The 20,974-nt window shown below is 47.6% G+C and overlaps 1 protein-coding gene across 1 annotated transcript in view; it reads right to left on the bottom strand.

Annotated features, from left to right (window-relative positions):
* GRIK4 (glutamate ionotropic receptor kainate type subunit 4) overlaps positions 1-20,974 on the bottom strand; it is a 307,225-nt gene that overhangs the window by 204,668 nt on the left and 81,583 nt on the right. Inside the window, exon 2 of the mRNA XM_074977213.1 lies at positions 194-325. Within this exon, the coding sequence (XP_074833314.1) occupies positions 194-275 (82 nt within the window). The 5' untranslated portion in view covers positions 276-325. The remainder of the gene's footprint in view (positions 1-193; positions 326-20,974) is intronic.

Genomic DNA, 20,974 nt, shown 5'->3' with positions numbered 1-20,974 from the left:
AGACTGCTGGCTTGACATGGAAAGTTTGCATGGCTAAATCATAGACTTGCTTTTCTTTCCCAAGTGCCCATGCATGAAGTAAGGCAACTGTGAGCGACAGCCGACTCAGGCCTTGTATTTTCATCAGGAGCAACAAATGCTTCCCAGCCTTTGCTGGGCGGTTAAACCCAACGAGTGCAGGTTTCTTACTCACCGATCCTCAGGGAGTGGGGGCTGGCAGCAATCTTCATTAGCCACACCAGAAGAAGCACCAGAGGCGCCAAGACCCGGGGCATCTTCTATAAATCCTCATGGAGCCCTGTGGTGGTCTGGGCATGACATAACTCTGCAAAGACAGAAAGTTGCACTGTTAGCAACGCCAGCCGTGGAACCAACAGAAGCATCCTGATTGCCAGGACAGTTCATCTTGTCTCCCACAATCAGACAGAAGCAGGACAAGAACGACCTTGAGCCAAAACCAGTAAGCATACATCCCTGAGCCACCAGCCACTCATAAAGCAGCATTCCCTGTAAGCTGAGCGCTGGAGCAGCCTCCTTGGAAACATTCAGGTGCCTCCCAGCTGATTAGCAGAGCACCCACAGCCACCAGCGTATGTTTCTACCTGTGGTGCATATTGGCACATGCCTCCGTGCACCTAACAAAATTTATTCTGCACATCGAGGGAAAAAATGAGAGCGAACACTAGTTCAAAGTCCAGGTTCCCACCTCAAAATCGAACTCAGTCGCTCCATTATAAGGAGAGTGGTGGAGGGAGTCACTTGAATACACAGAGCAAAATACCATATAAACTGACACGCAGACCCCCTGAATACCTATATTGGCACCTACATAGCAATTTAAGTATCCAGCTACAGGCACCCAAATTGATATTCCAGTGTTTAAAATTAGAACAAAGGGGTATAAATTGGCTAGGAATAGATCAGAAGGTTTCTAACCACCACAAGTAGTGTAAGTGTCAGGAGAAGGAGTGGGGACAATCAACCTACACAGTGTCAAGATGGAGCCTGAGGCATTTGTGAATGCAGTTATATGATGGGGCTGCCTGTCTAGCCAGAGACTGGACTTGATGACACAAAAGGCTCTTTCCAGTCTGATGAAACTTGCTTATTATACAAAAATCTAGATCAAATGGTTATGTCCTAGGGCATCTCTTCTTGCTTCCATACTTGTGAGATTTTTGTCCCCTCTTTTAATGATGCTGAAAGAGAGCTGACGACACCGATCTTTGTCAAGGGGCATTAAAACATGGAGCAAACTCTCTCAAGTATGGAAGCAAAGAGAAATACCCTACAGCTCTTGGTGACCGTCAAAGCTAGAAGACTTGTTTTAAAGAGCTGTCATCTGGAAAACACACATATCTAGGCAAGGACGACTCCACTGCTCCAAGCTCTCTATTGCCCTTTGCATGAATGTTAGGCAGTGGGAGATGTGCTTCTTTCATTAAGCATAATGTGTTAATTATCTGTCATAATCTGTCACTGGTCATTTTCCTGATCTATTAAATAACTTGGGGCTGTTCCACAATTTACAGTGGTTTTCCTTTCATCCCAGGAGGCAGCTGCCGAAGTGGATAAAGATCGCAGTGACTAGCGGTGAGAGGCAAGGAAGAGGAGGGTAATGGGCTGTTAATATATCCAAAGGCAGTTATTTCTATACGACTCCTGGACTCCGAATTTAAAATTTTCTTTTGTCACCTTTCTACCATTATAAACAAATCATACAGAGTAATACAACCCATACATTTAAACCCTCCTCTGGAAACTCCCACTCATGCATCTGATTAAGTGGGTCTTTGCCCCCGAAACCTTATGCTCCAAAATATCTATTCGTCGATATGGTGCCACAGGACTTCATGTTGTTTTTGAAGATACAGACTAACTCTGCTGCCCCTCTGATACAGAGTACTGTTCCCTGTAAGCTGAACACTTGGGCACCCACCCAGGAGAGACTCAGGTGCTGAACAGCTGATTAGTACAGCACCCACAGCTGGCAGCATGTGTTTCCACTGGTGGTGCATATCCACACATTCCTGGGTGCACATAAAATTTATTCTTCCCATGGATGGAAAAACTCAAACAACATTGGTACAGAGTTGGAGCTCTCCATCAAAACAAGACAAGACACTGGCCACCAAGTTTGGAGCAGCAACCGTTAACGACTGTTAATGAGCAGAAGAAACCGTTAACGACAGGAAGGGCAGGAAGAACTTTTTGGCAGCAGAGAGGGGGAATACCACCTAGGTGAGACCAAGGAGAGGAGCTATTTGATTGAAGGGGACACAGAACCCTTTGCAGCTAGATAGCTCTGGGATCAAGGGAGCTGCCAGACAGCCAGTGTGAAATGACAAATGAGGGACAAGGAAGGAAAATACCACCAAGGTGGCAGTGATCTTCTATAAGGAGCTCCCTCTGAGGGCTTCAGGGAAACCTCTCCACTGCAGCAGAGCCGACAGCATGTACACAGCCATGCAGTGGGTGGCAGAGTTAAATTTGCGAGCAAGAAGTTCCTTGGCTTCTCCCTGCATGGAGATGGGAGACTTTCAGCTTTGAACTCAGAGCAGGTCTAAGAAGGCGTCTGTACTGCCCACCAGATAATTCATGGGTCAGTTAAGATGTTCCTACTCCAAAGACTTAGCAGAGGACTGGCTTCCATGAAACATTTCCAAAAACTTCACTGCCAGGTTGGGCACTGTAGGGTCAAGGCGACATTGTAGTCCCACTTCTTTCCTGGTGTTACGCATATGACTTATGAACCTTTAACTGTTGGTTCTAATTATCTTTGCAAGGTCCAGTGCTGCTTCACCCCGACTTTACTCTACCTTAGGCCACCAGTTCAAACCCACCCCAGCATGCTACTGGCTGGAGGCTGTTACCGGCTGATGATGCGTGGGTGAAATTAGATGGTCGGTGTCAGTGGGAAAAGGAAAAGACACTAACCGCAAGCTGATAGTCCCTGCAGAGCGACCGAGAAGTCACCGGACCACAGAGGCTGTACTGAGCTCTCATCCTTGAATGGGGATCACAGTACAGATTCGCATGGTCCATGATATGCAGGGGAAGCTTGCGCTGCCCAGTCCCACTTAGCACCTGCCGCGTGGCTGAGTAGCACCTCCAGCATCATGCATCTTGAAATGAGTATTGAAGCCACTGACCGTGTGTCTATTTCAGATTGTAGGCGCTAGCACAATACCAATAACGTGCTTGGAGGGACGACTGTGAACTTGAAGCAAATCCCCTTCTTGAAAGCCAGTGGCAGAGACTTAAGGAATCTAGTCATAGGACAGGGGTGCTCTGAGCAGATCTCAGGTCCTTCCCACACACCGCACCCCTCTTGCGATCACACCTGTCTCCAGTGCCACGCAGACTGCAGCAGGGGGCCCCTGGAGGAGCAGCGTGCCAAACTTGAATATGCCCCCGGTAAGTCAACGTGTGCAACTGCTTTGCTGACAACCACCTTTAGCTACTTCACTGCTATGACTAAATCCCACCCTCTGCAGCCAGCTTTGCTATAAATAGGCTCTGGGAGGGCTGGGGTCGTATGCTCCCCTATCCAGGCTACTGAGCAGCTTTGCTGTCGCTCAGTGGCTTTTACTACTCCTCTAAGGTGGTCCATGTGGGATAACTAATGCTGGATCCATGTGGGTCCACTGATCCTGTCTCACTGCTGAGCCCAAGCTCCATGGGGTGGGGGTGAATGAGAAGCTCCAGCAAAGTCATACGTGAGCTCCCCAAACTAGGCCTGTTCCTTGCAAGTCACGCTGCATTTCAAGCTCTTCGGTGTCTTGCCGGAATAGTCACCGGAGGAGAGCATTTGCAGGACACTCCTCCGACCCCCCTGCAATTCTGTGCTTCTTGACTGCAAGCCTCCCAAGAAACAATTCTGGGAGGAAAACACAGCAATGATGGCACAAAGGCAAATATATTTTCAAACGTCTCAGAGCACCCCCAATGGTCAGCAGGAACCGGGCAGCCACACATCCAGCAGAAACAGAACTTTAAAGGGAAAGAATAAGGTAGGAAAAAGGAAAACAGACAACCTTTCCAAGAAGTTTTGGCAAAATGGCCATTGTTCTCAGAAGAAATCCACCAGCTGCAGGCAGCTGCAGCTGCTATCACATCTCTAAGCCAGAAACATGAGCAAGATTAAGCTGAAGAACCCTGTTTCCTCAGCTGTACACGCTCCGGTCTCTTCTCACTTCAACAAAATGACTTCTCTTCCAGTAAACTCTCTGAGTGTTAGATCTCACATCAACTCTACACCCACAGCCACAGAAAGGCACCACCACTTGGGCAGAGACAGACTCACTGAGTCTCATTTGCTGCTGAGCCAGAGCCAGTCTGAAGAAGTGAATGATTCTACAGCAGTTACCCAGCAGCACAATAAAATAAGAGGCGTTTGTTTATAACAGATCTCATTAACAGCTACACAGAGAGATTCTAGCTTGTAGGTGAAACTACTGTCTCGCATTGGTGAAGTTACCTTCATTTCATTGGCAAGAATGCCCTTAAAATACTGACTTTGAGCATTCCACCCAGATGTTTATTTGACCCTGATCCAACCCACTGGGAAATGTGTTTAGTATCCTCTGGTTTTGCTAATGCACAGGGCCAATTTTGAGTTTGCCTTAAAAGTCCTGGAGAGTTTTGTGGGAGAAAAGGCAAAACTCTTGGCTACTAATTTCATAGTCCCTGGAGTCCAGGTTTACCATTCCAGCTTGCAATTTCCTACTCCACACCAATTTTCCATGTGATCATGGGCAAGTCCCTAAGCTGCTCCATGACTCAGTTCCCTCTCCATAAAATGAGGATAATACTTGTGCCCTGTCTCCCAGGGGTTGGATGTGGAGAGAGATTCAGGAGGAGAAACACATGAAAGATCATACAGCACTTTGAGGTCTACTGATGGAAAGTGCAACGTAAGAGACTGGGGGTGGGGAAATAGATTACTTCATATCTCAAGATATCACACCTTTGTGAGCTATTATTCCCATTTTACAGATAGGGAACTGAGGCAAAAAGAGAGGCTATGACTTGCTTGGGATCTCGCAGGAATGGCAAAGGAGGGTACTGAACCTATGTCTCGGGCTTCTGCCCTTAATGACTGTATTTGACAATTGCTCATCTCTGCTACTTCCCCCACTACAACCTTGCCACTGACTCTTCAGAGGACTGTTTGTTTCAAAGAGCAAGCAACCAATCACAAGCTATTTTGTACTGGAAACCAGCGGAACTTAGCATTAGAAGCATCTTCTCTGCAGTGTCATCTTCAACATGTCACCTGAACTTCCACCCCCTACACCCCACTCCCACCCCTACTCATCCATCCTCTCTCTCATTTCTTCTGTGGCCTGTGCCTTGTCTTCCAGCCTGGCCTTCACACTGCTGGCTGTCAGTGGCGTTTGTGAAGCAGACCCTGAGGAAACAGCAGCACATTGTTGCAGGATTTAATCTCAGAGAATACTTCATACTTGTCAGCATTTGTTAAATGAAATGTAAGAGATCAAGGCTGCTAAATTGGAAGCAAAAAGGGCTCGTCAGGAATTCAACAATAGCTATGTCACAAAAGATGAAGAAGAGTGAAAGAACAAATACCTCTATCAAGGTGCTGTCCCAGCTCCTCTGATGGAGAAAGATGTAAGATCGAGATGCTCAGCCTACGACTAGCCCCGCCATCTATTTACCCTTCCATTCTTCAAAACAGCTTACATTTCTCTCACACTTTGCATTCCCAAAGGGATTGCAACAAAGGATTTCTGAAAACAAGCCAACATGCCCATCAGCCACAAGTAACACATCATCTATCGCAGAAATGCAGCTACCTCTGGGGAAGAGCACAGCCGCACCAGAATGGTGCACAACAACATTTAGAATTTGGAAGGACACATAGAAGGCTGCCATAGCCAACTGGAGCTGCAGGAGGAATTCAGTTAAAAAGGATCCATGCTGGAATGTGGCTCAGATAACTACTCCCTATGTGAGAACTACTGATGGAAAGAGCTAAAAGGAGGAAAGTATCACCATCCCCATTTTACAGATGGGAAAACTGCACCATAGAGAGATGTAGCAACTTGCCCATGGTCACCCAGCAGGACCATGCCAGACCTGGGACTCTAACCGAGATCTCCTGAGTCCCAGTCCAGTGCTCTAGCCACTTAATTAACATTGCCCCTTCCTTGAAAAAAGATGGGAGGGGATGACAGAATTGACAGGGTCCCTGGGCAAGGAATGTGGGGGGCAGCTCCATGGACTTGGAAGGGACAGGACACTCGGTGGAAGGGACAGAGCTGGGGGCTAGAATCCCCCACCAACCCTTCAGCATTGCGTGGAGTGCATAACCTGGGGCTCTGGAGGTGATTTAAAGGGCCCAGGGCCCTTTTGAGTCAGGAGCCCCAGGACAGCTGCTGTCTTTCTGCCCCCCCTCGCCCCCACACCACCATTGGTGGGCCTGGTTTCATTGGAATCAGAAACAAACAAATGGGAATCTCATTCTGCATCTCACAAAGAGGGCAGCTGCACAGGAGTAGCTTCTGCATCTGTGGGATTGGTAATTGGATCAAGAGACGCAAAGAACCTGGGTGACTATCGGTCATAAAACTGTGACCTCCTGCTCACCTCCACAGCTTGCCAACAAATGCCATCTGGGTTCGGGGAAAGGTGGGAGTGAAGGACTCACAGGAAAACTGCTGCGCCTGCATCACTGGCCTGGAGTTAATAGCCAAACACGGCCCGTGCTGTGCTTGGCACTGAGGTCAGCAGGGTTGTAATTACCTCCAACACGGAGCACAAAGGGAGGCTGTGGTCACCTCAGAAGCTAAGCACAACTTCCCAGCACATTGACTGTGAGCCTGAACCTGAGAAACAGCTGTCAAGGAGAGAAAAGTACCTTGGCATTTATCAAACTGCAGATGCTGAGCAAACCCCCTCCTCTGCCACACTCGGTACATACGCATCCCTTACCCGGGTCATCCGCTTTGCCATGCCCAGAGAAAGCAACTCAGGTAGCCTCCCCCCCACCTCCGCTTGGTAAGTCCAGGCAAATGTCTGCTGGCAGCAGACAGAAAAGCTCTAAGAACCTCTCTCTCAGACATACCATGCCAGGATGGAGCAAGGCCCTTTAGGAAGGCAAACTAGAGAGTAGCTAAATAAAACCACTGGAGCAGATTGCTAATGAAATACTGAGCTGCCCTCTCCTCCCAGCTCAGTTCCCTCTCCTGCTCAGAATTCTCGCTCGCTTAATGGAGGCACAGAAAGGGAGCAAGGGCCGCTCCTAGTTTCCCTTCACTGGAAAGTTCAGTTTGCCTGTGAGCTGAAAACTTGCCCAGTTCTCCCACAAGGTCCACTTGCCTGCTGTGGTGAAGTCTCAGAGTGGCTGGTTACTGAGCGCCTGCCTTTATTTGCTGTCCCATTGCCCCTCCAGCCCTTAGTCACAAAAGAATCCAAGCGAGCCTCAATGCTAGCTTGACTTAAGGGCCAGAATCGTACCTCAACAATTCATATTCTGCTCCAGTCCTCGGCCACGGCTCTCTCTCGGTTCCTCTGCTCTGATTGGAGCACAACCTTCTTGCCCTGCTTCCTTTTGCTGTTAGCGCCTTCTTATTCTTCAGCTTCTTCCACCACACCATGTTACAGCCCCCAGCTACCTTTTAATATCAGAAGTACCTGGCTCCCCACCAGTGTCTCATCTTGTAATCAGTGACAACTTAGCCCCAGGCTATTCCACTCTCTCCCCTGCACCTGCAATTTTAACATTGTGAAATACACCTTCCACACAGCTTCACTTCGCACAGACCTGAATGGGGCATTTGTTAATAAACTCCACACTCACCTGGCAAGAGGTCACCCATCCCAACAACTAAGACAAGCTGCCACAGTAAAAGAAATGGGGAAATAATTTCCCCTGTATGGCAAAAGGGGGAAAATGCCTTCAGAATTGTTCTGATCCTCTTCTCTCTGCTGAGAAAGAAGAGGGGAGAATGCATACTTGAAATGCTCTACTCATCCTTCTAGCCATGGAGAACATGACCCGTCAGCTCTCAGGCTTCCGAGAGACATGGCCTTTGTTGAGTTTCTGTCCATGGTCCTGAACCACACGTACCTCCAGCATTCGTATCAGGGAAGACATTCCAAGACTACGTGCTTCTCTGGAAAGCACGTAGTTTGCAGCACAGAGCATCTGCTATTGTTTTAGGTCCTGATATGCTAATATGCTTCGGAATATGACCCTGACAGACAGATAGAGGTCAGAGGGAAAAACCTGGGTCTCACAGATCACTTACAAGGGTAAATGACCGAAAGTCTCTGGCTGCACTCAGGGCAGAAAGGCCAGTTCTGCTGTAAACACTGTGGTCCAGATTTTTAAAGCCATTTTGGCATTTCTGCACTCACAGGTTTAACAAACTGACAGATTTTGGAATCCAACTCTCCTTCAAAAGTGATTTAGGCCCTTCGGAATATAAATCCCATTGGCTCCCAATAGCTAAATCCCTCTCCAGAATGTGGCAGACTCCTAAATCAATTAGGCATTGCAACACTGTGTGCAGAAATGCCTCAACACCTTTAAAAATCTAGGTCTTCAGCTGGGAAAATTCAGGTGGATGGAATTAATAATGATAGTGTGCTGATGGGGGTATTTGGACAGTTTTACGTAAGGTGTACGTCTCAAAGTTAGCATCTGCTCTTGCAGCTGCTAAAACATGTTTCATGAATCTCTTTTATTGGACTAGGCAACACATTTCCTTATATTTGGCATCATATCTTTATGACATCTTGAGATTTCTGTAGAAAATTTGTTATTCAGCTGCACAACAGCCAGAGGGAGAATAAACGCTTAAACCACAGAATGCAGGTAGGCCTGTTCGACAGCTATGTCTGTCTGGTGGTAAAGATGTCCCTGAAAAAAGCAAGTGTGTGAGCTCCTTCTGTCTGTGGGGCAGAGGACAGTCCTGAAAGCTCTGCACTTCTGCATGACTGAGAACCAAATGTACCGCCTGCATGAATCCACCTTTACAGTTTTGGTCTACACTGGGAACTTACGTTGGCATAGTTGCAGCTACATCCCTAAGAGGTGCTCGCAATGCTGACCTAACCCCCGACGTAGACAGCGGTCGGCCAACATCAGAATTCATCCATCATTCTAGGTTGCACCTCTCAGGAAGGAAGCCTATTTTGCCAGTAGGAAAGCCCCCATTTGCAAAAGTAGTATCTACATGGAAGCATTACAGCAGTACAGTGGCTTAAGCGTGGACCTCAGGAACCAGGGTGCCTTTTCTGTGAAAGTTTTTGTCATCCCACTTTCTCTGCCACTGAAAAACAAAACTTCAGCCCACCATTCACTGGCTTCCTCGAAAACTAGTAGCTGCTCTTGAACTGGGAAATGGTTTTAACCTTCTCACTGCAACTCGGAGGACAGCTTCAACACCAAGTGGTGGTTGAGACATGGCTTTGGTCATGCTAGAGGAAGTCTGACACATAGAAGGGAAATGCTGTTCAAGCAAAGCTACTGTGACTCTCACAGCTGAAATAACAAAATTGAACTGTTGCAGAACAAGGAGGAATTCTGAAAAATTGTCAGGAAAAATCAGCAAACAACTTAACAGGCTCTTTTTCATTCTTTTGACAGACATGACGAGTGATTTTCCTTTGCAAAGCTCCATCTGTGGAGAGGTTCAGATTTAAATGAAACTGACAAGAGGGAAAGAATCTGAAACAAAGTGCAACAGGTGGGTGTAGCTGGATTGTATTGTGTGGGGTTGGTTTTATATAATTTTTGGGCGTAGAATCTAGTTACAAACCACCCTAAGATATGTTCAACTAAACAAACTTAAAACATACAAGGAAATACATTATTCCCCATGATACAGACATGCAAAACACATTTCACCTGTTGAATTCATTGTTACTAAGTATTATCAGATGGGAGAGCTGAGTAGTATTCAAAAAAGGATGCAACATGTTTATGATTAAAAGAATATCTAAAACTACAATAGTAAACATTACAAGAATCCAATAATTCTGAATGGGACGTCAACCCCCAAGCTTCAGGGCACATGCTAACATCAACCCAATGGAGGTCAGGAAGGAACATTCCCTAGAGTCAGGTTATTCCATAAAGGAGGCCTTCTTGCAACATTTCCTGAACCAGCTGGTATTGTACTAGATAAAGAAGTATGCTGATCCAGGCTGGCAATTTCTCTGTTTCTGTAATAATTTTGGTCAACAATGCATCTTTAAACAGAAGGCACTCAAGAGCCTACTTTATCCCTTTGTCAACAGACAGTCGCAGGATGGTTCTTCTCCAGGCATTATCACCACAGTATTTGCACTGCAGCTTGCCAAGAATTAACTCATCAGAGGTGAGAGACAGTTGGGTGGCATCTTGCTTCCCCAGGTGTCAGCAGGATAAAAGCATCTGTCTCATGCTCTCTCCATCAAATCCCGGAGAAGACACAGCAGCGGGAAGGGTCATTCCATTAGCACCTCTCAGAACTGGAGGAGATGATATGCAGGGAAGGTGAGATTAAATGGAAACAGACATGCATGTGCGCTATGGGGCTGACAGCCGCCGTGAGTGCTGGGGCAAGCTGGGGTGGGGGGGGCGATATTCTCGACAAGCTGAGCGCTTGGGCAGATATCCAGGAGAGATTCAAGTGCCCCCCAGCTAATTAGCAGAGCACCCACACTGCCACCAGCAGGTGTTTCTATTGGTGGTGCACACCCGCACATGCATTGGTGCACATAACAGAATTTATTCTGCCCCTCCATGAAAAAAATTCGAGGGAATACTAGATGGGGGCCTGGCTTTGTGCCCTGGAGGAGGCAGGGCCGAGGGCAGAAAGGGTGGGGCCAAGGCCAGCCAGCCCTGAGCCCTGCCTCCCCTCTTACAACTGCACCAAGGGGCACTGCTGCACCTGTTCAAAGGGGCCTGGACCTCAGACCACAACCAAGGTAGCAGCAGCAGCAACTGGAGCTCAAGACCCCTTGGAAATGTTGGGCCCCTGTGCAACTACCCGCCTTTCTCCCCTATAAGGTGGGTGCATAACTGGCTGGATAACTGTACTCAGAGAGTAGTTGTTAATGGTTCTCAATCTTGCTGGAAAAGTATAACAAGCAGAGTTCTGCAGAGGTCTGTTTTAGGACCGGTTCTGTTCAATATCTTAATCAACGATTTAGATATTGGCATAGAAAGTACGCTTATTAAGTTTGCAGATGATACCAAGCTGGGAGGTGTTGCAACTGCTTTGGAAGACAGGGTCATAATTCAAAATGATCTGGATAAATTGGAGAAATGGACTGAGGTAAACAGGATGAAGTTTAATAAGGAGAAATGCAAAGTGCTCCACTTGGGAAGGAACAATCAGTGTCACACATACAGAATGGGAAGCGACTGCCTAGGAATGACTACAGCAGAAAGGGATCTAGGGGTTATTGTGGACCACAAGCTAAATATGAGTCAACAGTGTGATGCTGTTGCAAAGAAAGCAAACATGATTCTGGGACGCATTAACAGGTGTGTTGTGAACAAGACACGAGAAGACATTCTTCCGCTCTGCTCTGCACTGGTTAGGCCTCAGCTGGAGTACTGTGTCCAGTTCTGGACACTGCAGTACAAGAAAGACATGGAGAAATTAGAGAGGGTCCAAAACAGAGCACCAAGAATGAATAAAGGTCTAGAGAACATGACCTATGGAGAAAGGCTGGAAGAATTGGACTTGTTTAGTTTGGAAAAGAAAAGATTGAGGGGGGACATGATAGCGGTTTTCAAATATCTAAAAGGGTGTCATAAGGAGGAGGGAGAAAACTTGTTCTTCTTGGCCTCTGAGGATAGAACAAGAGGCAATGGACTTAAAATGCAGCAAGGGAGGTTTAAGCTGAACATTCGGAAAATATTCCTAACTGTCAGGGTTGTCAAACTGTGGAATAAATTGCCAAGGGAGGTTGTGGAATCTCCATTGCTGGAGATATTTAAGAGCAAGTTAGATAGATGTCTAGCAGGCATGGTTTAGATAGTCCTTGGTCCTGCCACGAGGGCAGAGGGCTGGACTCGATGGCCTCTCGAGATCCCTTCCAGTCCTACTATTCTATGATTCTATGATTATCCCCATTTTACAAATGGGCAAACTGAGGCAAGTGATTGTTTGGGACCCCTGGGAAGCCACCTGCCGAGCTGAGATATCTCTGAGCCCACCTTTTTCTGCCAACCTGGGAACCCTTGAAACCTGTCTTGCTGAGACAAGCTCTTGAGCGTCCTCCAGCAGACACACAGGCAGGGCCACACCAAACAGCAGAAGATACAGACACTGGGAAGGCTCAACTTAAGAGACTTGCCTCAGCCCAAGGTGCTCACCACCCTTTGAGTATAGCCTCAAAATGATATGAAATTCACCTCCTCCCTCATTGTGGAGGAAGATATGCACAGATTTCTCACCCCCTCCTTAGAAATTACATAAACTGGGTTATATTATAAACAAGGAAGCCTATTAACTCCTAAAAGGCGTATTTTGAGTGGCTCAAAGGATAGCACACTAAACAAAGCAGAATGCTTAGAGAATAATACAAAGCACACAAACTGAGATAAATTCACTAGACACAGAATAATTCCTCACTCTCGATATTGTTTTAGGCAGAGTCCTACCCTGGCCAGAGAGAGAGTCCTCCTAGCCTGGCTCCCATGGTTCTTTGCTCCCCACCTTCAGTTGCAGTCCTTTTGTTTCCGGGTGTTGTCAAGTACCTCTTTGTGGGTGGGGAGGTAGAGGTGAAGCCATCCGAAGACAATCATTCTTCTCCTCCCCTGCCTTCTACAGAATTCTCACAGGGTGAGAGTACTTTGTTTGATCCCCCAGCTCCAACAGGAAAAAGCACAGCAAATCAAGGTGATGGTTAGTATCAGGTGAACAGGTCGCCTGACGTGGTAACACCACAGCATCCGTGAGTCAGTACTATTATAGAGACGATGAAGCCATCCACAGTCCATGGTCCTTGCTGATGGGTCTTCAGCACTCTCTAGCTTTTCCACGGTACTCCCTGAAGTGTTAGCAGTGGGTATCACTGGAAGTAGCATATAGGAAATACAGGTATGGGGCCAATATTGCTAACGTCACATGCAAAGTGCTACATGCACATGGATGAGACAATCACATTCAGTAAATCATAATTAATGTAAGTTATCACTGGGAAGCTTATCTTGCATAAAACATATCACAGCTATGGCATATTCATATCACAAGCATATCGTGATAAAGAGTTTGGAATATAACATCACAAAGTGACCTGCCCGAGGTCACCCAGCAGGCCGGGCCAGGAACAGAATGCAGGTTTCCCGAGTCCTACTCAGTGAGCTACTCACTAGGCCACGCTGCCTCCGCTTGCCTTTAAGTAGAAGTAGAAATTCTTGTTACACCACAGAGCCAAGGAGTCCAGGTTGCACCTTTGAGGCCTGGGGTCTTTCAGTACTACATCTTCGTGGGGCCTTAGCATGAGCTGTGCCAACCTCGTCCTGAGAGCACTTCCTTGCTCCAGACTTCTGAACTGCTAAGAATTGCAGAATGAACAAATGAACAACAAAACTCGCCCTCCGGCCTCAGGAAGCCATGAAGAGCCTTCTCCCTTCAGATGCATGTTGGTTTTAAGTTGGTACCTTCAAGGAGAAGGCCAGGAGGAGTCTAGAGGGGAGGGGAGGAGGACAGGCACAGCGAACACACGTCAGTAGGCAGAAGGCAGATTCGTTCCCCGCTGAGAAGGGTCGTGAGCTATCATTAAACAAGGGCTGGTGCTGCCTGCGCACTCACAGCTCCTTTGATTTACAGAGCTGTAAAATCTTAACATGGTTTCAAATATTTAACTGCTTTAAATACGCTGATAATGAGAATTACCCGGCTGACAACAGCGTCTCTTGGATACAGCTTCTGGTGAAGGCTGACTAAAAAAAACTCTTCAGTCAATCCTAGTTCTCCCCACGCCCATATTCATGCATAACTCCCCCACCTCGTCTCTCCTCAGCACCCTGGCCTCACACACCCTCTTGCAAAGGTCAGCAAGGCTGGTGTTTTTCTTTCTGTAGCAGGACAAACACCAGCACCTTATAGTCATCACTTCAGTGAAGCAGCTTATGGCAGGTACTGCAGCTGTTGTTCAGCACCTCTATGTCTACACTGGGGTCGGGGGGGTGTGTGTGTAGCATGGGGGTGTCCTGTGCAAGAAGAGATATTAGGTGAGCATAGTGGAATTAAGCCAGGGCGCTGGAGCTATTAACCCCACTCTTACAGAAAGAGGTATGGGATCTTTGAGGACCACAAGCAGCCAAGGTGCTGCTTTTACATCAAGTCAGAGGGGACTGTGCAGCCGCTCAAAGCTGGAACCCCCAGAGCTTAGCGCAGAGCCTCTCCGTTCTGAGCTAAGAGCCAGCTGGCTGAGGAGACTCATTCTTTCTCTGCATAAGTGGCCTACATGCCACTACATGGGACAGTGAACCACACCCAGGAGGTGTGTGGGTTACAAGTGCACTTCCCATAGTGCAGAACCCCCCGCCCCCACTCCTCCCCCGATCGGGGCATGAGCTAAGTACTCAGAGGGAAGAACCACTCCTATGGCCCCACATCAGTGGCCCTTTCCTTCAGTTTTCCTTGGAGGCTTCCAACCTTCATACTGACCAGGCCCTCATCAGCTTTATTTTATGAACTAACAATAAATGGCACTGTGGCAGCACCTACCCATCAGCTGGGATCCCCACTATGGTAGGTGTTCTTCAGCCAGAGGACTAAAAGCAAAGCCAGTCCCAAAGAGCACAGAGAGTCAGGGCATGTTGAAATTGAATACAGAGGCACTACTGCGGCCTGTGGAGACTGACCCAAGCGAGCTATGACCTAGCTAGCTCCCATAACGATAGCAAGCAAGTTGCTGGAGCAAAGGCTGTACAAACTGTCATAGTTCAGGGCAACTACATCTGTACGTCCCCTCAGGAGTCCAGCCTGCACTTGGGCTTCTAGCTCCCCAGACCGAGGGTAGAGACCCATGTCTTGCTTCCTCAAGACTGGGGTATCACCAGCTCCCTGCCTTCACTGTGTTATTCTCAGCAGAGGCAGGCTGTCCGCGCACATCAGCTCACTTGCTCTCCAGAGATGGTTAACAGAGCGAGCTCATGGTTACTGGCACGACACACAAAGGCATACCACATGTCATTAATTCCTGAAGAGAGCACTCTTTAATACTTAATTACTGTGTAGCTGTACCCTTATACCACTCTGCTGCTGAGTACCCCCAACTAGAAATCTGGTCTAACACTGACTGACTGCATATGGAGAGCCAAAAGAGGCAATCTCCCTAAAACACTTTGAGATCACGAGGGGCAAACCATGCATGACGTTCTTCTTTACTTTTTGCAGCGGCATGTTAATCATCACTTCCAGTCACATTAGTTCAAGGTGATACCACACACAACATAGGAGAAGAATGACGGCTTCAAGTTTTCACTCCGTTCTCTTGGGCATCCCTCATAAGTGCATGACGGAGCCATAGGAGGGGAGAGACAACACTCCTAGGACCTCACCTTTAACATGATGGTACATAGAGATCTTTTAATAAAGCTATTACCCTGGTCGCTTTTTGGCACAATGCATTTCACAGAATCACAAGCTCCAGAGCTGTTCAGGAAATGACTTTCCTCCCATGAAAATATTTTAACGAAAACACATTCTCCCTCCTCCACCCCATTTTTGTTGCACTTTTTCCAATTGTCTATTGAAAACACCCAAATGTAAATTGTAAGTCATTTTGTTTTATTTTGTTTACAGCAATTGATTTTAATTTAAACACAAAACCATTTTGGTTGACTCCCCTGCCCACAAAAAAAAAAAAAGGGCCATTTGTCCATTTCAGGGCAGGTCAATTTTACAAGAAACACTTGAGATATTTTGAAGAATATGGATATTTTTCCTTCAACTTTTCCTCTGACTGTAAAGTCATTTCTGTTGGAAAATGCCGGTGGAAAAAATCTCATCACCTGGTTTAAAGAAACCAACCACAGAACATTTTGTTTCTTGTTTCATGACCCTTGCTCATTTATTCTTTGAAGGAGGCAGATCCTATTGCATGTATCAGGCTTGTGAACAGTCCATTGAAGTTTTTAAAAAAGCAACAACAAAAAATGCACGGGCAGGTGATCCTTAAATGTATTAATGTGCTCTCTGGGCAAGAGAAAGATGAATCTCTTTATTTCACTTTGATCTCTAGCAGAGTGAAAAAAACAGCAAAGAAGTGGAGTGACTTCTACCAAGGCAATCAAAAAGCTCCATTTGTTTGCCAAAACTGGAAGGGAAGAGAATATAATGAATCTTCCATCTCCTGCTCAAAGATTATTTTGATACGTTTAAGAGAAGCTCAAAGAGTCTCTTGTTTATGTTACGGAACAGGCCAGATGGGCATCATTCTAAGACTGGGCTGGGCTGGTTTGCATGTAGAACTGGAGCAGGAATTCCTACGTGTGTAAGTGAGGTTGGAGCATACACTGACGTGTACACATGGAAGAGGGGTATGGCTATGTCTCCACTGCAGGGTTTTTCAGAAATAACTCATTTCGACGTTCTAACATCTAAACAGGTTATTTCTGCAAAGAGTGTTCACACTGCAAGAGCAGCTGGAAACTGAGCATTTACACTAGAGAGACCAATTTCAAAATAATAGCTATGATGGGAGGCCACCCAGGAGTCCATTTAGGCCATTATCACCTCTGCTGAGTACCCACTGAGTCAGTTTTGAAAATAAAAGGCAGGGATGGGCGAAAGTTGTTCATTTGGGTGGAGTTACTATTTCGAGTTAAATGCCTGGTTATTCCAGATTAACAAACTGTGCAGTTGGGATGCAAGTTTTTGTTTGTTCCCACCCCCAGTAAAAAGGTTTTATCTGGGGAAAAAAAATAAAACAAAAAATAAAACCTTGCGGACAAGCCCTAAGAATCTGCACAAGGGAGCATGTGGATAATACTTTCAAGAGAGCATGGCAGTTAACAAGGAAGTGCAGGAATGTGGCAGGAAGAAAGCAGGCCAGCATGCAAGAGTAAGAACATACACCAGAGATTAAGTGTGGAAGCATGCAAGGGGAGGAGTCAGTGATATTGCACACATGTGCAAAATAGCAACGTATGTGACAGTGCAGACCCATGAAATGTGCTAGCATAGGAACATGCAGACTAGCTTGTGCGTTCACTCTTGGGAGGACCTGCACTTGGAAGCACAAGAGTTAAGAGCGTGCACATGCAAGAGCAGAAAGGTGCATGGGATTTCACATGCATGAGCGCACTCGTGCCGTCTGTGGAGCAAGCCAGAAGCCTGCAGCAGCAATAAATAAATAACCTACCACCTCCCAGCCAAGAAGCTCCCAAGCACGAAGCAAGCTCCTGACGTTACCCTTGGAAGGGATTTATTTGAAGGAGGGACGCTTTTAATCTTGGTTGTAGTGTAAGAGGCACAAAAAGATTCCAAACCAGACACGCGCTTGATGAATGGTTTGAGGCCAAGCAGCATCCAATTAGAGGCCTGGGACTGCAGCCTGGCACAGATGAAATGCCACACTCCTGAGGGGGTGGGAGTATTTCCTTGATCACAGTAAAAAGCCAACTTTGGACAGGCTCCAGAGACGGCGGGCAGAGGGCGACTGCGGGTAGTCTGGTGCCAACAACATACACCACTGAGATGAATTCTGCTGTTCATCTTTCCTGCCAAAAACTCTAATCTTCCTAGACTGGTCATGGTGGCAGGGTCTGGGGTCTTTCATGCAGTTTGAATAGGGATTTGAAAAGCACAACCACTGTGGGGCAAAACCAGTTTACCTTAGGCACAAAGGGCCTCCCATTGTCTGCATGCATCGTAATCTGTAGGGAATTTATCCTCCCCACGCCCCTGAGAGGTAGGACAGCAGTCTGTGTGCACCCTGAAACTAGCTATGTTCTGGAACTACTCCCAGAAACCCCTCTCCTCACCCTGGATGCATGAATCCAGCAGTGAGCTCTGAGTGACCCCATTCCAGGGTCAATTTTCAATCGGTCTCAGCCAAATAAACTGACTTTGCAGAAGCAGAGTTCTGCTCACCCTAAGTGCTTGGGAAACCCGCACATCACATCATCCAGCTGTGAGCCAAGTGTCATGCACCCCACTGCAAACACCACTTGTATGCGCTGATCACCTTAGCTAGTCCTAGCCAAGCTCCCCATCCTAATCCATTTTGACTTTCTCTAGGCTTTGGGGAATGCCATCTATCTGCCTGGGTGAGTACATGGCCTCTATAGCCCTATTGTACTCGAGCTTCTCACAGATCCAGGAGTACATCCTCACAACCCCTCTCTGAGCTAGGGAAGGGTCTGCCCCATTTTACAGACAGAAGTGAAGCTCACTTGAGTTAAGAGATGTATCCAAGGTCAGAGAGGAAGTCTGTGGCAGAGGACAGAACTGACTCTCAGTCTCCCAAGTCCCAGCCCAGTGTCTTTATCACATAAACCTCCTCCTGGTACCATCTGAGCTTCCTTTCTCTGTTCCAGGAGTTTTTCCATCTGAACCCATCCCTGATTCCTATGGCATTTGCTCCCCTTCAGACATGGCCCGGCAGCATGTAGGAGCTCTGAATGGTTATGTATCAACACAACAATGATCCCAGCTGCCCTTTGACTCCGCTATACATCTGCTGCTCTTCAGTCCAGCTGATTTTGTATTCCCACCTGTCCAACAAGAACGACTCCTGCCCACCAAAAGAAAAACTATAAATTCTCCGTTTCCCAAGTCACCCCCTTCCACAAATGACTTGGCCTTTGCTTGGGAAAACCTCGTACAAAGGCAGGGAGCAGAGGACGCAAAGAGTGAATGAAACCAGTTATTCATGTCAACTTTGAGCTGGTTTCTCTCCCATTCCTCTTTGACGACAGATCTCTTATTCCAGTGAATGAAGAGTTAAATCCCGAATGCAGCTGTGTTTTTACCCGTCCATCAGCCTGCTTTAAATAAACATCCCCGAAGAGCTGACTGAAGAGGGAAGCAGACATGTTGAGATACCTGATTTACAATCAGGGCCAGGGCCAGCCTGCTCTGCGCTAAAAGGAGCCTGAATTAAAACCTCAGCTCCTACCCAGTTCACAAACGGCTCCTGCCCTGAAGACATGACCTTAGTGCTCATTTGTCTCTGCTTAAGACATACCTGCACAGCAGTGAGAGCCTGCTTCCCAGGCTGGGTAGGGAGAGAAACAGCAGTGTAGCTGTGAGTAGGACAGGCAGCAGCTTCACCTTGGCACCCGTACACACGTGGGAGACTCGGGGCTCCCAGCACTCTGTATTCAGGCATAAGTGGTGGGAGGCCTGGGCAACCCCCACTCACCCCAGGCCCCTCCCCTTCTCCACCCTGCCCTCACTTCACCCCTTCCTCCAAGCCACACTCCTGCTCCATCCCCAACTCCTGCCTCTTCCTGCTCCAGCTCTGCCCCCCATTGCACCCCTTGTCCAAAGCCCCCTCCGCGAGCTACGTGAGCAGGTGCAGAAAGCCTTTCACCCGCAGTGCACTAAGAATACGCCCAGCGTGCAGTTTCCTATTGATGAGGCTCTGGATTAACTCTGGCCCCAGAAAGAGCCTCGGACTTATCCTTGCCTGGGAACAACCCTGATGACAACCCCAGGAAGCTGCTTGTTAGAAGCGGAGTGAACACAGCACCCCATTAGCTGAGTCTTCCTTCTGATCTCCCTCTCTCTGCTCAAGCAGACAGTAAGGCGCTGCGATCACTTGAGCCTCCTCGGAAGGCAGCCAGAGTGGACACGGGTCTTGACGTGCCTGTTCTCTGCACCGTTTCAGGGGCAAGCTGCATTTCCAAGCCCAGCCGCAACTGCCCAGGATGACAGGGTGTGGCAAATGAAAGCACCTGAGTGCAATTCTTGGCCTGGCACTGCTGATTCAGTAGCAGGGCTTGTCTACCCAGCCTCATGAGTTAGTCTACCCTACTGCTGCGCCCTAAGGCTGGCCTAGTGCTCTTTGACGTACTGCACAGTCCAGGGGGCAAGTTCATGTGCAGAATGCTGGCTTGCCACCCACTAACTCAGGGGTGCACAAAGTGGGGGCTGGGCCCCCTTGGGGGCATACCATTTCATAAGTAGCGGGCACAGCACCATTGGCTCCAGGACCTCAGGCTCATCCATCTCATTAAAAATGCTGAGCTATGTCACTGTTTTTATGTCTGTGTATTCACATTTACACACCAGTTAATAAAATTTTTCCTTTCTGCTGACATTTTCTTTCACGTGACAGAAGGGGTTGTTTGTTTTTATATGACTATAACCAAAATTTCTGTTGGTTTGGATGACATTCGACAGATCGGGGGGGGAGGGGGCGGCTAATTGCAGGGACAAAAAGTGGGGCCCCACATAAAAAGTTTGCTCACCCCCACACTAACGCACCATGCAGAACAGTCCTCGGACTCCATGTGGTTCACAATTCCCCTCCCCTACTTCTAGCCATCCTAACCCCTCTTTCCTCTGCTGCCTTCCAAGGAGAAAGAGAAGATGAGTGCTTCCGCCCCACTTCTATTTTAATGCAGACCCCAGAGACAGAGCTTGCAGTGATAATCGTCTTGGATATCTATTCTAGGCAAAGCTTTTCGGAGACTCATCACAGTCACATCTGGACACCTCACAATCCACAATGTATCTGTCCTCACAACAGCCCTGCGAAGTAAAGTAGGGTGACGCTATTGTCTGAGATGCAGAGTGACAGTCAAAAGACTCACAGAAGTCTGTGTGTAACTCCGACAGACCTGGGTCATCAGCAGAAGGGATCAAACCTGAGACTTTAGGAGCTAAAGCCCTGTGCTATGCCGCATGAGCTAAAAGCGCCCTCAACCAGGGCTGCAGAGCAGAGACTTCACTCTGCCTCATAAGAGCTCTCAGTGCCTCTGGGTTACACGTGCCAGAGAAGGGAAGGGAAGTCAGGTCTTCCACCACAAGTCTAGTACCAT

This window comes from Carettochelys insculpta, chromosome 25, assembly GCF_033958435.1.
Source record: "Carettochelys insculpta isolate YL-2023 chromosome 25, ASM3395843v1, whole genome shotgun sequence".
NCBI classification, from domain to species: Eukaryota; Metazoa; Chordata; order Testudines; family Carettochelyidae; genus Carettochelys; species Carettochelys insculpta.
This window is presented reverse-complemented; position numbering and strand designations above follow the sequence as displayed.